At 36.0% G+C, this 17,264-nt stretch overlaps 1 protein-coding gene across 4 annotated transcripts in view; it reads left to right on the plus strand.

Annotated features, from left to right (window-relative positions):
- The window catches only part of kcnc2.S (potassium channel, voltage gated Shaw related subfamily C, member 2 S homeolog), a 112,467-nt gene extending 107,739 nt beyond the window's left edge, over nucleotides 1-4,728 (plus strand). For 2 of the 4 annotated variants that reach the window (XM_018255947.2, XM_041588597.1), the window contains exon 5: nucleotides 913-1,049. In XM_018255947.2, the coding sequence (XP_018111436.1) occupies nucleotides 913-1,049 (137 nt within the window). Of the gene's footprint in view, nucleotides 1-912; nucleotides 1,050-2,166; nucleotides 2,258-3,115 lie in introns of those variants that run through there. The other 2 variants (XM_041588599.1, XM_041588598.1) reach the window with 2 other exon arrangements.
- Nucleotides 4,729-17,264: the final 12,536 nt, after the last annotated feature.

Genomic DNA, 17,264 nt, shown 5'->3' on the forward strand with positions numbered 1-17,264 from the left:
TATTTGCTTGCAAGCACAGGTTACAGTTGGCTGAAAACATAGCAGCTTTTTTAAGGCAATTTTTAAGTGCTTGCAGGTGATTGCCATGCAAGTCAGTCAAGAATTTTTGAATACACTGCATTGGTGAGGGGCGAGAGACTTGTAGGCATCCCTCACCCACCCCATATCATTCAAATCATTCACACACATGTTAAGGAGTGGTAAAGGTTCAGGATACATTAGGGCTGTGCTCTTTTGCCATTACTCTCTGTTTTGTAGGATGGATTTTTAATCTGGCATGCAGTGCAGTCCGAAACATTCCCCCGGGGCACAAGTATGTTATGTGAGCGGTGAGGGGGTGCTCTTGGGCCCCTTAGTGCTCTAGCACTTGCACTCTGGAGATGAGTAAATGACCCCTTAGATATTGTAGGTCTACAGTTACTGAAGATGAGTAGATTGCTAATCTTTGATCTGCAATCCCAACATTGTCCACTTTTTACAGTTTAACATGTCTGAAGTAACACAACACACATTTAGATAATGTCTTATTCTTTAATGTGATTCAATCATATATCTCTTTCTTCATGCTGCTTGACATGGCATTTTGTTTCAGCTGACAATTGTTTTCTCAAATATTTTACAAAGAAAAAAAACCAATATTAATACTGATAATATATTAAATATATTAAAATATAATATATTAATAGTACAGATTGAATAATTAATTACAGGATTCTTAATTTGATGTCTATAATGAAGTTGAAATGTTCTGAGAGATTCAGATAAGCTATAAATTGTGTCAGCTTCTCATTATCTGCCGCTAAGGACTTTATTTGCGCAAATCACAATTGATTGCATTTCAGCTTACTGTTTTTTTGTCTTTGTCTTTTTCTAATTGAATTCAACTGATGTCTGTGCAATGTTTCATAAAAGGATATGAGAAATCCAGAAGCTTAAACAACATAGCTGGCCTGGCAGGCAATACTCTAAGACTGTCTCCAGTAACATCACCGTACAGCTCACCTTGTCCTCTAAGACGCCCTCGATCACCCATCCCATCTATATTATAATGGATATTACACCAGTTGACTAAATAGAATTCCCTCAAGCCCTATTTATCTCATGATGGAAAATAAGAAATCTTACAACAGCCATAGCCTATATCATGAACAGAAACGTCCAACTTGAGGCTCTCATCCCATGCTGTAACTTGTAGATCAACATCTGCTGGGCGTCTCAGGTTGAACATCCTTCATCTAGACAATGTGATCACTGTGTTATTTTAAATGTTAAGAAACATAATTTTGTCAGCAGGTGATTTCCTTATCCCAGTATTAAAAATGTATCTTAAGGTGTTTCCACATATCTACCAATTGATCATTTCCTCCTGGCAATTAAAAAAAAAGGATTGAAATGTAATTTACTGGCCTGTAACCTTAAAGGAAAACTATACCCCCCAAACAATGTAGGTCTCTATTAAAAGATACTGAGTAAAACAGCTCATGTGTAAAACCCTGCTTCATGTAAATGAACCATTATCATATTAATATACTTTTTTAGTAGTATGTGCCATTGGGTAATCATAAATAGAAAATTGCCATTTTAAAAAATAAGGGCCGCCCCCTGGGATCGTAAGATTCACTGTGCACACATACAAACCACATGTAAGGTCACATGAGCCAATTAACAGACAGAGTTCTGTTTGGTAAGATTCTTTAATGTGTCATTCAATTTGATATAAACTATCTGTAGCTTAAGTATTCATTTTGGGAGTATAGTTTTCCTTTAATACAAACATATATTTTCAGGGAAAAACAGCAATACCAATGTGCTTCCAAATGATAATCAACACACCATTGTAAGGTTTATTTCTTGTGAGCTTCTGACCCTTTTCTGAAGACCATTGGAATCCTGTTTTTATCACTCGCTGTGTAACCAATCAGACCATTTACATGGGCCATTCTGTCTACACACCATATCAACGCAATGTTGCAGATTCCTGGGGCTGCTAAATAGCTCTGAACAAACGCTTGGCATTTCCTAGTCAGTTGTCCTGCCAGTGCTTTTTTTTTTAAATTCTTTCTCTACATTTTCACAGTTTGAATTTTAGATGAACTGATTATTTTATAATGTGCTAAAAAAAATCTTGTAATAGAGTTCCGAATATCTCTGGTTGTTTGCACACAGATAACTGCAAAGAGGTTGTCATTACTGGTTACACGCAAGCAGAGGCCAGATCTCTTTCATAATGGCTTGGGAAGGCACAGTGTGAAAAAAGGTAAATGCCATCCAGGCTTGCATTTCTAAGCTAGCAGGTCTTTTTCTTACACCAGGGTTCTTCAACATTTTCACAGGCCTAATTATAAGATTTAGAAAGATTATTAATCAATTTAAGAGAGAAATGTTTCTTCAAAGTACCTTTTGACCAGCCTTAAACATCTAGCAATTTTTGCATATATCTTAAATCAGCATCTGTTTTTTTTCCCATTTTTTTTTTTAAATTAATGATGTTTGTCTTATGTGTTCATGATGGTTTGTGTAACCAGTTGTTAAAATGTTTCATCCACTTTTTCCAAACACTGTGCCCGTGCAAATGAACTTTGGCTGCATTTTTTTAATTTAAGTTCTCTAGCTGTCTTTAATGTGCTTTGAGTCTGATTGATGAAGTAGAGTCTGATTGATGTTGTAGAGTCTGATTGATGTTGTAGAGTCTGATTGATGATGTTCTAGACTGAATAACACAGGTACATATTTATTTACTATTATTTAGTGCAAACAGCAGTAGCAGTCTTTCCTTATGGCTATCAGTACTTGTAAAGAACCAGATAGGATGTTTTAGGCTGGTAATTAATAAAACGGGTTCATAAAAATAAAGGGATAAAAATACATTACCCTTGAGATTGTTGAATAATCCCTGATAATTCTGGTAATATCTTAACAGTTTAGCGAAAAACAAATGTCATTGATTCTTTAATGTATTCAAGTATCTTAAAGCCAAAAGCATGAGGTGCATGATAGAGTTAATATGTTTAGATATGTAGAAATACATATTAATATATCATCAATGCAAATAATTAGGACAAGATTATTAGTAAGGGATTAATGTTATATTTGGTGCTGCTGTAATTAACTGCAGTGTTATGCGGAATATATCATGGATTTGTGACCGCTGACAAAGGGGCAATGGAAATTAGCCATAAGAAGGACTATACTGGAAAGAGGCTGCTATTGGTGAATGAATCCTGAGCCTCTTTTACTTTATGGAAGTGAGATCTGAAGTCCTGCTAAATCAACAGACTACAACAATGACAGACAGATCTGTGTTGGAGCTGCTAGAGGATGACAAATTGTTTGTGCTGGTAAATTAGTTGTGAATAAATGTAAGCATGGAGTATCATCATATCTGGGAACATATTTGATTGTATTGTTTGATCAGTTCGTGTGTAAAGAATCTACATTTATGGGGTTACCTCATGGTCCCTGCAGTACTCCAAATTGGGCTGTAGATTGTATAAAAATGTACATCCAAAGTGTATGTTACTCTAACATTATTTGTTAGCACTGTTGTATCCTTATTGTTGCAGTGGATTTCTATGATATACTAATTGGTATTCACCTACAAGATACCTAAGATAACATAAAGGTATGCGATATCTGTCCCATTGAAGGGATATGATTTCCTATGTATTAAGTAAATCTAAAAACTAAAATGTAAAAGTTATCTTTGGATGCTATCATCACACATTTCCCTTGTGCATTTAATATATCAACCTTACAGAAACCCATTATAAAATATATACACATTTGAAATAAATGTTAAAACCTCTCATGGTCTTATTTGCTCTGCATTTGCTTAGCTTTCTAATTCTTCTTAATTCTATTACAACACTTGATGAATCTTTTTTTTCCAAATACAGTATCTGCAACTGTCCAGTAATTTGTGCTGTGTTTTTATCATTTTTAATTCACCATGAAGTATTGCGGCACCGCTATAAATTAATTATAATTTAGATATAGTAAAGAAAAATGCTTCTATCCGCAAGGAGAAAAAATGTAATGAATATTTTATAAATATAAAATACATGAATCCCCCAGCACTATTTTGCTTAAGAATATACTGTAGATTGCTTTCAGACAAAAGAAAATTTATTTTGAGTATCTCTTTAAAAGTAAAAAAGCATATGATCTGACATTTCTTTCACTGATACTGTTGCCGTTCTGTTAGCAATTGCATTGTAGCTCATCTCCATGAGTTTTCTACTAGTGGCAGAATTCCTAAAGTAGAAACATTCATTAGGGGTATGTCCCAAAATATAAACTATATTTGGAATATATGTAAACAAATATATTATAATATAAACTATATTTGGAAGCTGTAATGTCTCATTTTAAGATGTTCCATGTCAACATATCATTCATATTTTTGTATCTTTTAGATAAATGATCTACAGGCAAAACAAGAATTATTTTCAGACAATCATTCTTATATTTCTCATTCGTTCTGTAAACAATCTAAGTATTACTATGATCATTGACATGGTGGCAAGAATATATGGTTCACCTTTATTTATTTGCATTTCTATTTATTTTCATCAAAGATATGTTGCATAAGAATATGATTTTATTTTTTGCCAAGGAAAGAGACCATTTGATTTATATTGTGCTTTAAAACGTGAAATGTTACTTGTATCTGTCTATGATAGTGTACATTTCAGTTCTTGGAATAAAGTATTATTTTGTTTTACTTAATAAATGAGTTACCACATTGGAATTTTATTTAAAAAGAAAACAAAATGCACAAAAGCACCAGCACAATTAACAACAAAAAAGCTGTTTATTAAATCAAATAAATGATCAAATGTTTTGGCTGCTTTCCTCAGGAAGGATAAACAATATACACTTTTTCTTGTTGTTTAGTTATTTTGTGTTTGGAGCTTTCTGGAACAATTGGTCAGCACTCACCCAAACCACAAACTTGTTTGGAGCTTTCATCAGTTACATTGTTGCTTTTATCTACACTAGCATAGTTGCTTTGCACTTGGAGTGCTTGTCTCTGTCCAAAGATTATATATAAATAACCTTCCTCAAGATAAACAAATGGCATGCAATTCTCCATTGGTTTACATACTCCTATTGAAGTCAAAAATCCTAGTGAGGACCTTAAAATATCATTACATTCAAACAGTTGTGTATTGTCAACATGATTTTAATACAAAGAATTGATATCTTGAACACAGTGTCACCCTGAATGCACCAGGGGGACCCGGCTCACACCCTGAGGCCCCCACCCTTGCCACTAGAAAATGGGGGACTGACAGAGTGCTGTGTGAGAGTTATACAGTACCCATGGTTGAAGAACAATAAAAGCACAAAGACATGAAAGGGAGAAGAGTAAAAAAAAATAGGGAAAAAAGAGAAATATTAGCACAAATCAGAAAACAGCATAGTAAAATTAGAATAGAATATATTTTATAATCCTACACTATTACTACCATCACTTTTATTAAATAGATTTGAGGGTTCTACATTCCACTTTGAGCTAATACCACATCATTGTCAACATATGGCATGGTATAATCCTGACACTAGCTAAATACATACTGTACAGTATGTTGCTGCTTTTCCACTCAAAAGTGGAAAGTATATATTGGTGGTGTTTATACCATTCCTTAGACACTTGACATGGCATCACTGTAGTCCATGATAATAAAAGTAGGACGTGTACACACTGAACTATTGGAATGGAAATTTATCAGCCACAGAAGTGACAAGAGTTTACATTGTTGCTCTGTTCCACTTTGTCCATTGAAAAGGCTTTTTTAAAGGTTTTTCTCTTTGCAGAACAATATCCAATAAAAATATGTGTGTAAGAAAACCAGAAACCAACCACATGATTTGCATCCATTTTCAATTATGGATAAGCAAAAACATCCTACATGTATCAAGATTTATTTTCCATGGCTATCTTCCCATAAAACATGCCTCCTCTATTGTTCCTCTAAGCTGTGTTTTTAATTCATTCATTCATTAAGAATGAGAGACCTTTGTAGAATAAGTTTTACACAGAAAAATACAGCACTGAACAGCTTAATGGAATCAGAGGGGAAAAAGGGTAAATTGAGAACCAAGAGTATTTAAACCAGCACGCAGATTGTGTTTCCATGAATGTGTGACATATTACTGTATGTCATGCTTACATATGATCATAATAATCATTTACTACATCTGTACTGGTATTTTGAAGGCCTCCTGCTGCCCATTGTATGTCATTTTGTTTCAGCCGGACCTTTGCTGTAGTATTGGAAGATTGAATTTCCAAGGTGATAACCCATACTTCACAATTCTTTACATTGACTTGGCACCAGTAGTTTATAAAAACAGCCACTGAAACATTATAGCTGAACTTATTCTTAAGAAAAGAATACATTTAAAGTTCAAAACAATCACATAATCACAAGGTGTCTAGCACAAGCTCCTATAGAAAATGTACACTGCACGGAACTATCTGCTGAGAGTCCATTGGCTAATTGCCTAAGGAACTAACCATTATATTACTATTACTCCTCTATAGTGTCTCTTTTCTTGACTTCCACTGTCTCTTACCTGAAAACAGTTCTTACTTATGCTGATTAAGACTGTGAGTCTCTACTAAAGCTTCAAGCTCACTGGTACCATTCATCTTTCTCTAGAAATGGAAACATTTAATACACTAGGGAGTACTACAAGACACCCACTGGGCCAATAGGATATACACCCAAACATCCATGCAGATAACATACAGGTTAAGATCAAACACAGGTCAGCAGTGCTACAAAGCAGTACTATTAACTGCTGTTCCATTGTGGTGGAGCCAAAAATCTTCATAAAAAGTTCATATTTTATCTAGATATTGAGATATTGTGGGACAAAGTAAATCAAAATTAAATGGCAGTCACCCACATCTGAAAAATGTAACTACAATACAAAGGAGAACAGACTATTCATAGTCTGCTGATATCAAAAGACATTTTTAGTCAGAACACTGCAGGATCTTTTATTGTTAATCATGTTATTAGAAGCATTGTCTCATTTAAAAGAAAAGACAATGCTCCTTGGACAGTACCTTAGTAAATATTCAGCAATATGACGTCAACACTACATGACTGGATAGAGTCATAAAGGACTCCTATTCCTATTTCTCCTGCTTGGGTGCTGTATGCATATCTGCCACTAGATAGAATATGTGATTTTTTTTTATCAATGTAGACAAGTGTTCATTTTGGTCTATACCACAGTAGAACCTACTCCAGCTTTCAGGAAAGCCATTTTTTCATATTCTTTGGTACTGCAACTGGAGCTAGAAGCATTAAAAACACCTACCATAGAACCATTATACCTACCAGTCAAATAGGAAAACAACATTGTATTTGGGAGTACCCACCTTAAAAAAGGATTGTTCCCAGTAAGCACAGTTTAAAAAAGGGGGTATGCATATTATATGCAGTGAAGTCTTTAGTGTTCATTGTAATTATTGGGTGTAGTGTACTTATAAGTTTATTTATCTCACAACGACATTCGAGTAAAAAATTTTTCTTTTATTTTCACTGTTTCCCATTGTACCTTTATGAGGCAGTTGTACTGTAAATGTTCTGCACTAGAACATGCTGCTCTATATGCACAGAGCTCTGAGGTTAGCTTGAGGCTTCAGGTGAATGCTAAGTGGAAAGGAAATGTAATTTCAACCACTTATTGCCTGGGAAAGGATGTTATGGTTGTCAAATTAACATACAGTATAGAGTAAAGAGTTACCATAAAAACAAACAATATTTACAGCACAATACATTAAAGGGGACCTGTCACCCTAAGAAATAATTTTAAATTCTTTTCTATCATGTTAGTTGAACAAAATAAACTTTACTTACACTGTATTTATTATTTAAATTTTGTTTCCTTCTGTCTTGGAATTATACAATCACAGCAAGCAGGCAGCAACCATTTTGTGGACACGGTTATTAAGGGAAATTGTGTATTACCCCAAAATCTTGTGTATGCACCAGAATGGGGGACCTAATGTCCATGTGCAGTGCCCTACACAATTATAGAGCCTGAGGAGGGAAGGGGGAATGTGGGGAGAGCAGTGACATGTAGGAAGTGCTGAATGGAAAGTGAAAGTAATTGACTGCCCCTCCTCTATGCCACGGGCATAGAGGCGGGGCAGGTAATATTTGATTGGCAGTTTAGCTATTTAAACACCTTTATAACAGGTATGGATGTTTTAATGAAAATAATTTTTGGGGTTTCATATTTAATTTGCAAAGGACTTTCATTATGCAGCTTTATATGTGTAGGTGACAGGTCCACTTTAAAAGGCTAGTATACTGATCAAATATTCAAATTGTATTTTTCCTAATGGGACTTTTAAAAGATGAATTTATATTATCTGTTATATATATTTGTTTTGTATATTTGAATTTATATTTGTATATGACTTTTTCCTTCACATAAGTAGCCACAGTCTGCAGGCTGCACACAAGCTCATTATCACCTCCTGCAGGGCTCCTATTGTACTTATAATCTTGCTAAAAGAATTCAAATGGGGGAATGGTAGACAGCCAACAGAAACATAATTATAGTGTATACTATACAGGATAGCGTTCCCAGGCTTACTTCATAGCTGTACTGTTGGCTCAGCTCAATTTAGTCAGTGGCTGACCCAGGACATGATTCATAAAGTTTTAATAAAAATTAACAAGGTGCCAGGGCCAGATGGCATACACCCCGGAGTTCTAATAGAGCTTGGTTAAGTTTTAGACCGGCCCCTATTTCTGATTTTCTGATTCGCTTTCATCTGGTATGGTACCTATGGATTGGAGAAAAGCTGATGTCATTCCAATATTTTAAAAGGTATTACGATAAATTGAAATTTTAAATTTCAATTTAGGTTAATTTGAAAATGAGATTCAATGTTGATAAATGTAAAGTCATTCACCTTTATTGAATTAGAGAGGGTGCAGAGAAGGGCAACTAAGCAGAATTCTCTCACTGAATCAGTTGTACAGGCTGATACATTAGATAGCTTTAACAAGGGGTTGAATGGCTTTTTAGCAAGTAAGGGAATACAGGGTTATGGAAGATAGCTCATAGTACAAGTTGATCCAGGGACTAGTCCGATTGCCATCTTCGAGTCATGAAGGAATTTTTCCCCCTCTGAGGCAAATCGGAGAGGCTTCAAATAGTTTTTTTGCCTTCCTCTGAATCAACTAGCAGTTAGGCAGGTTATAATAAAGTTAAAAGTTAATGGACGTGTGTCTTTTTTTCACCCTAACTCAACAACCTATTGAAATTGTCTAAACAACACCAGTCTCCAATGGAAGGAAACATGCAGCATCAAAAGCTACAAAAAGAAGTAACACAAACCACCAGTGATCTTGCAAATGACACCACTACCCAAAGGTAGGTGTATTTTAAGGGCCAACCACCAGCGGAGAGTATAATATTTCTCTCCCGGTTGGCACACACAGTTTAACTTCATATTCAACAAAGGTAAGTAAATTTAGTGCATTTCAGAGAACTAAAAACTGTCTTTGGGTAAAAACAATAACAAGGCCACAGGTCATGTATGAAGTAAGTATCTATGATTCTGTGCTCAATATCCAGTAGCAGTGCTCAGAGCAACTTCGAAGACCCAACTAAGAAGCAGGAAGTCAGAACATGGCAATTAGATATGTGAGGCATTACTTAGACATAAAAGGTTGAAATCGAGTGAATGCCAAAGTGTGCAAGGTGGGTAAAGAAAGCAATGTGGATTGTACGATAGAGACAGACTACAGTACGTTTAGTATTGACAGACTGCTGGCTAGCTACAATGCAATAAAAACACATTATACACATAAACACATAATATTGCACAGTGAGATCAGCGATTAAAATGCCACTTCCATTATCTATGTTGTGTAATGAAGGTAGGGTTGCCACCTTTCCTCCCAACTAGCTCCGAACAGGAAGGCGGGCCGTGACCCAGTGGGAGCGGGATGTGACATAGAGAGGCGTGATATGTCATAGTTAAGTCTTTTTTTTCAACCTATGTTCCTATGTTGCTGCCAGAGAAATGTAAACTTTAGAGTGAATACCAAAGTCTGCTAGGTGGTTAAAGTGGACCTGTCACCCAGACACACAAATTTGTATAATAAAAGTCCTTTTCAAATTAAACATGAAATCCAATTTCTATTTTTTATTAAAGCATTCAAAGCTGCTGTAAGCTCATTTAAAAATATCAGCTGTCAATCAAATATTGTCTGCCCCTCCTCTATGCCCTGGGCATAGAGGCGGAGCAGACAATTACTTTCACTTTCCATTCAGCACTTCCTACATGTCACTGCTCTCCCCACATTCCCCCCCCCGTTCTCTTAACCATTTAATTGTGTAGCCAGGGCATGGGGATGGACATCAGGTCTCCCATTCTGGTGCACAAACAAGATTCTGAGATGATACAAGGCTTGTCTTAATAACAGTGTCCACAAAATGGCTCCTGCCTGCTTGTTATAATTATGAATTCCCAGACTGAAGGAAACAAGATTCAAATAATTTTTACAGTGTAATTAAAGTTCATTTTGCTTGACTAATGTGATAAAATAGGATTTTGAATAATTTTTTTGGGTGACGGGCCCCCTTTAAAGGAAGCAATGGGGATTGTATGTTAGAGGCAGACAAATGCAATAAAAGCAAATTTTGCACAGTGAGATCAGTGATTAAAATCCCACTTCCATTAGCCATATTGTGTAATGAATGTATAACTGGAACAAACAAGCAACCAATAGCAACATAGAATATAAAATGCAATGGAAGGCTAAAATGTAATAGAATTACCTAAATTAAATGTAAAAATTGTGCAATTAAAAGAGTACAATTATGGGCCACTCCTGTAACAGTAAAACAATTTTAGCAAAACAAAACCCACACACCCTACATAGGTAAAAGAAAAAAAACTGAAAACATTGTGTATACTTGTTAAGTTGTGTGTTAACTGTGTGCAACATTTAAATATAAATGTGTGTATCACATACCTATGTGCAAACAGGAGACAATGAAGGTCGCAGGATCTGGAGGAGGGCCGCCATGTGGCCGAAGATTGCAAGTGGGTTGTGGTGCTGGACTGGTCAAGATGCAGAAACCATGATGTTTACTCTGCTGTATGGGTCTCTGGGGTTAAACGGGTACGGGAATGATGGTGGAATGAGGCAGTAGCTTAAAGGACAAGGAAAGTCTAAATTAGAAAAAGGCTAGAAATGCTGTATTTTGTATACTTAACATAAGCATGAACTCACTGCACCACAAAGCCTAGTCAAACAAATGATTTATGCTTTCAAAGTTGGCCACAGGGGGCTGTCATCTTGTAACTTTGTTAAAAATCTTTGTCTGACCCTGCACATGCTCAGTGTGGTCTGGGCTGCTTAGGGATCGTCATAAACAAAGCTGCTTGAATTCTGCATGGCTGGTAAGTAAGATGGGGGCTCCCCCTGCTGTTCATAAGTATGATTGTTTCCCTGCTCAGCAGTTAGGGACCATCTGACAACTCCTATCCACAGCAGTAAATGAAGGGAGAATTTCACTGCATACAGTAACGGTACACATTTTTTTAATTACAGTATATTAGAGATAGGTTTCTTTTTCATTAAAGAAAGAAAAATGGGATTTTATTTTTTTGCCTTCCCTTGTCCTTTAAAGAAGTGCTGTAGATTTGACAATTTGTGAAATTCTGGTACTTTCATCCACAGATTGCAGAGTCTTTGATTTGTTGTATTACAGTGACATTGTTAGGTTAGCTTTTTTCCTCCTCTGAATACCTTCTGCATCATCATATTTGATACTTCAAATCTGCAATGCAGAAGAGGTAATACTTAGCTTTGAACCATGCATTATAAGTTGGTTTTAGCATTGAATCCATCAGTAATCTGATACGGACTGCTTATTTTGTTAATTAAATGCTACTGCTTATGAAAAAGAAGATCATTTTTCAGATGCAGGAATACATGGATTATTGCAGTCTGTTTCCATGGCAACATAAGCATTGCATATCTATAGAAAGACACCTCATATTAGTTCACTACCCTAGAACATCTTTATTAGATCACGTTCACAGTGAAATACAAATATTTCATTAAAAGCAATCACTTATAACCATAAATATCTAGTTTGTTTCTCCATTTAAACATATATATTCCTGCCATGGTGAAATGTTCACTGTAAATTCTGTACAATAACCTTGGGAACTACAGTGCATGACAAAGTGGTATATTTATCAAAGAGGAAAAAAATATTATTTATACCTTTTGATAAATATTCCCTACAATCTTGAATTAAACAATCTTGTACATTACAATGCCCCATAGTCTTTCTTGTCCCTAAACTATTTTCATGTTATGATAATGGTACCCAAAAAGAAAGGGTGTGTATTTGTAATGAAATGGTAAAAGGAAAAATGGAGAAGAAACAATGGAGACAGCAGTTGAGAAGAATGGAAAGGGAGACATGGGCAACGGAGTGTGATGATTAAGAAATGAGGATTATACTGCAGGGGTGAAAATTATAAAAAAATTGTATAAAAGTTTCAAGAAGTAGAATGAAATATTAACAGCATGTGTGGAGGCTTACAGTATTTATTAATAGTCTAATTTTAGGTGTAAAAAAAAAAATCTCTAAAACCACAAATGTCACTGAATTTATTAAAACATCTGAATATAAAATTTACAAACAAACATAAAAAGCACTGAACAATACTCTAAAAAATATGAATACCTCAAAAACCTCTAACCTCTAAAAGTTCTGGCATACAATTCCTAGTGAAAAAAACTCTCAAAACCTTTAATATTCTGGACTGATTAAAAGCAGTCCAAAAAGTTCAGTGCAGCTGCCAGTTCTTTAGGACCTCTATAACTTTTACTTGGCGTTTTGCATTAGAGGTTTTAAGGTTTTTATACTTAATGGATCTCAAATTTTTAGAGCTTTAAGATATATAAGAAAAACAAAAACAATTTCACGATTCGTGGGAAAAATGCAATTTTATTGTTAGTAAAAGGGCCCCTTAATGTAGTTAAGAATGAAATGACTAAATCTAAATGCAAACATGGGGTAAATTTACTAAAGGGCGAAGTGACTAACGCGGGTGATAATTCGCCAGAGTGACGTAATTTCGGTATTTCGCCGATTTACTAACGGTCCCTGGCGTAAGTTCGCTAGCGAAGGAGATAGACTCTAGCGATACTTCGCTCCTTAATGCCTGGCGAAGTTGCGCTCTGGCGAATGGACGTAACTACACAAATTCACTAAGATGCAAATTTTATTGAATGTTAATTGATTTTATTAAATCTACGCCTGGCGAAGTGTTGCGATGTGAGCGAAGCCGTCGCTGGCAAATTTTCGGAGGTTAGTAAATTTGCCCCATAGAGTGTAAAGAAAGTGATGAGGGTAAAATGGCACAAGGCAATTAGACTACTTTGGTTCAAGCTCACCTTTAGCATGGGATGATGATCAACCACCCTTTTTTCACAAAAGCCACACAATTTTTAAATGACACTATAATTGTTAGTGTTTTCTATAATAAATTGTGGAACTAAACTTAGAAACAATGATATCCCACCAGATGACTTTTACATTTAAGGTTCTAGAATGCATATATGGATATATTTTTTTTTTAAATAAAAAAAATAAAACAAAATGTATGAGCTTAATTTATAAGCAAAAATGAAGTTAAATTCATAGAATATTGTTTTGGCCAAGACAGATTGAAGTCTACTATTTTCTCTTTTTTTCTTTGTTTAGATTGTCGTATGAAATTGTTATCTCCTCTTTCATTTGCTTACCCCCTCATATTTCATCCTTTATCAGACATCCCTGCATCAAATGTGCAACTCATGTGGCCAGTTGTCAGATTTAATAGGAGCTGTAGTATATTTCATAGGATGACATTACAACAGTCTCTGCTCATTATAGTTTTAAAATCAAATGGGACAAAATCACCATTATCCATAAATCCCTTATCCAGAAAGCTCCCAATTACGGAAAGACCATCTCCCATCTAAATTTTTAAAAATGATTTCCTTTTTATCTGTAATAATAAAACAGTAACTTGTACTTGATCCAAACTAAGATATAATTAATCCTTATTAGAAGCAACCCCATCTTATTGGGTTTATTTAATGTTTACATGATATTCTAGTAGTCTTAAGGTATGAAGATACAAATAACAGAAAGATCCCTTATCTAGAAAACCCAAGGTCCCAAGCATTCTGGATAACAGGTCCCATACCTGTACCTTAATAATTAATAGTATTAAGGTCAGTGCTATTACTGGCTTGTAAGGGTATCAAAGGGTTAATGCTCCGCTGTCACCATGAAAACCATTCTTTCCTCCAAGGATGGGAATCCACACCGATGGTAATAAAAACGTAGAATATTTATTGGAACACTTCAGTAACATCCATTCAACTTTTGTACAGCCCAGAGCACATTCACTCCATTTCTTGCAGAGCACAGAGTCACAGGAACATCCCTTTCCAGGGTCACTCACCTCCCGGTCCTAGCAGCCCGACATATACGCTACGTCCCCCTGCCCTACTCTGGGTAGGAATTCCCTTTCACCTTCTGGTCCTACCAGTACGGCATAAGTCCTATGCCCCTCTGGCCTACTCCAGATAGGAATTTCTTTGCCCCTCCTTTAAGATGCCCGTGTCTCCTAACACTGCTGCCCTCACTGGCAAAGCCTTGGCTCCTAAGCCGCTATCTCCTCGTTGGGGTCTTGGCTACCCATTCTAGTGATCACCTAACTGTCTGAAGTACCTAGTACTTACACTTGTAGCCCTACCACTATCAATTTCAGGCTGTGTCCATCAACAACCCATGAATGTAGTTTCCCTTTTTATACCTTCCTCAATTAGCCATCCCTTTAACATTTACCTTGCATGTGCTGCTCTTACCTTTGTGCATGTGCCTTTCCCTTGTTAACCCCATGAAACCGCCTTGACTTACTTGTTTGACACCACTGCCACCTTGTGGCGATTTTTGCACATTACAGCTTCAAATAACCATTCAACATTTTCAATCATTTTAACATTTTACAGCATTCAAACATTCACTTAACACATACAATATACACATATTCAGCACACAAACCCAATCACCTTCTTACAGGCTGATAACATTAAAATAAATTACTACATTAATGCCTTCAATTTTTCTTTGGAAATATATTGTGAATATGGAATGAATGTGTAGGAGGAAACAGATTATTATGGTTTATCCTTTGCCATATAAATATTTCTATTTTGCTAATATATCTTACACTGGCACGTTACAGCTACTTGTAGCGCTGCAATAGAAAAACTTCTGTTAGGCATTGTATCACTGTGGTGTCCAATAAACAGAACAATCAATTTTCATGTAAAACATGGTCCCTGTATTTGAAGATTTGCCAGATCAGGGATGACTTGGACATTACTGAGCAAAATAAATATAGTTCTATATAAAAATGTGGACCGACATTCTCACAATAGAACCAATCTCTTTATATGTTTCGGTATAGTGATAAAGGTGGGAGGGGGAATTTTTTTTTGTTCTAAGTTTGAATTTTCTAATAACTTTATAACAGAAAAATATTAGCATACCTCCCAAAAGTCCAGTTTTCAGCGGGACAGTCCCACTTTTGACAGCTCAACCAGCAGTCCTGCATTTGTACTGAAAAGTCCAGTCTTTCTCTGCACTGAACAGCCAGAAAAAGAAATAACGTTTCTAACTTAATTGCCCTTTTGCAGAGAGCCCAGAACAACCATCAGGTGCAACTAAGATACTTTTGTAAAAATTTTGAGATAAGCAAATAAGTAATTGAAACAATTAAGCTAAACAGGTCTCTTGGGAGAAGTTAAACTCCCAGCTTAAAGGGCATTTCACCTTCATTAGTAATAGTAGAAATATGTTCAAACTTTCATAACCTGCCAAATTTTGTAAAATGAACATGGTAATTAGGGGGTGTGGCCACACAAACAGGCGTGGTCAAAATGATTTCACCAGCATTTTTGTCCCTCTCTTTATTTCCAAAATGTTAGGAGGTGTGTATTAGTACAAACAAGCATCATAGTCACAAGCAGAAGAACTCTCTCTGCATGAAAGCAGTAACCCTCAGGAACTAATTAGCAGGTAGCATTTACTGGTCACCTATTTAAAAGCAAACATCTTATTGGTTGCTATGGGTTACTGCTTATGGGCAAACTTAGTGTATTTTACTGCATATGGGGGGAAAGCCTCCCATGGTTCAGTGGTGAAGGACGAACAGAGGCTGATGATTTGCCTACTGAAGTATGATTTCAATGCCAAAGTTTATAAATTAGCTTTTAGACTTAATACATAAATAATGCATAAATGAACACTGTATTCTTACAACATGCATGCATAAACACTATGATTATTGTTATGACTGCTGATCTTTATTGGTTTAAAGGTTGCAATTTAAAAAATCTTGTTCTTTAAAAACGCACTTTGAATGTAGAATTCACACTGTGCACATTAACCCTAGAAAAGAAGGTTTTGCAGTGTTTGCTGCCACCTGCTGGCTGGAAAGCAAAGGTGTGAGAAATAGCTAGGATATAAATGTATAAACGAAATATGTTTCTTTTCATTTGCCCATCTCATCATTTGAACTACTCTGTGTTTAATTTTTGAAGCAGCAAGTACTACATTATGTAACAATATTACAGCTTTTAAACTTTTTGAAATTGGCCTTAGGTGTGCATCCACAATCTCCCCTAGTTTTGTATTTGCCAGGAGCTTTGGCTAAGCTCATGTGGTTATTGCACCCTCATACCCACCCCTTTTTACTTTTGGTGGTCCCCCTCACTTGTTGTGCCTTGGTTTGTGCAATCTGTCTCCCTTAAAAGCCATAGATCAGGGGTCCCCAACCTTTTTTTACCCGTGAGCCACATTCAAATGTAAAAAGAGTTGGAGAGCAACACAAGCATAAAATAGTCCCTTGGGGTGCAAAATAAGGGCTGTGATTGGCTCTTTGGTAGCTCCTATGTGGACTGGCAGCCTACAAGAGGATCTACTTGGTACTATACTTAGTTTTTATGCAATTAAAACTTGCTTCCAAGCCTGGAATTCAAAAATAAGCTTCTGCTTTGAGGACACAGAGAGCAACATCCAAGGGGTTGGAGAGCAACATGTTGCTCGCGAGCTACTGGTTGGGGATCACTGCCATAGATGCTAGCGGCATGGGAGGATCTAGCCGTGAAAAAACCAACGTCCCATTAGACACTTCT

Source organism: Xenopus laevis, chromosome 3S (genome assembly GCF_017654675.1).
Source record: "Xenopus laevis strain J_2021 chromosome 3S, Xenopus_laevis_v10.1, whole genome shotgun sequence".
In the NCBI taxonomy this organism is placed as follows: domain Eukaryota; kingdom Metazoa; phylum Chordata; class Amphibia; order Anura; family Pipidae; genus Xenopus; species Xenopus laevis.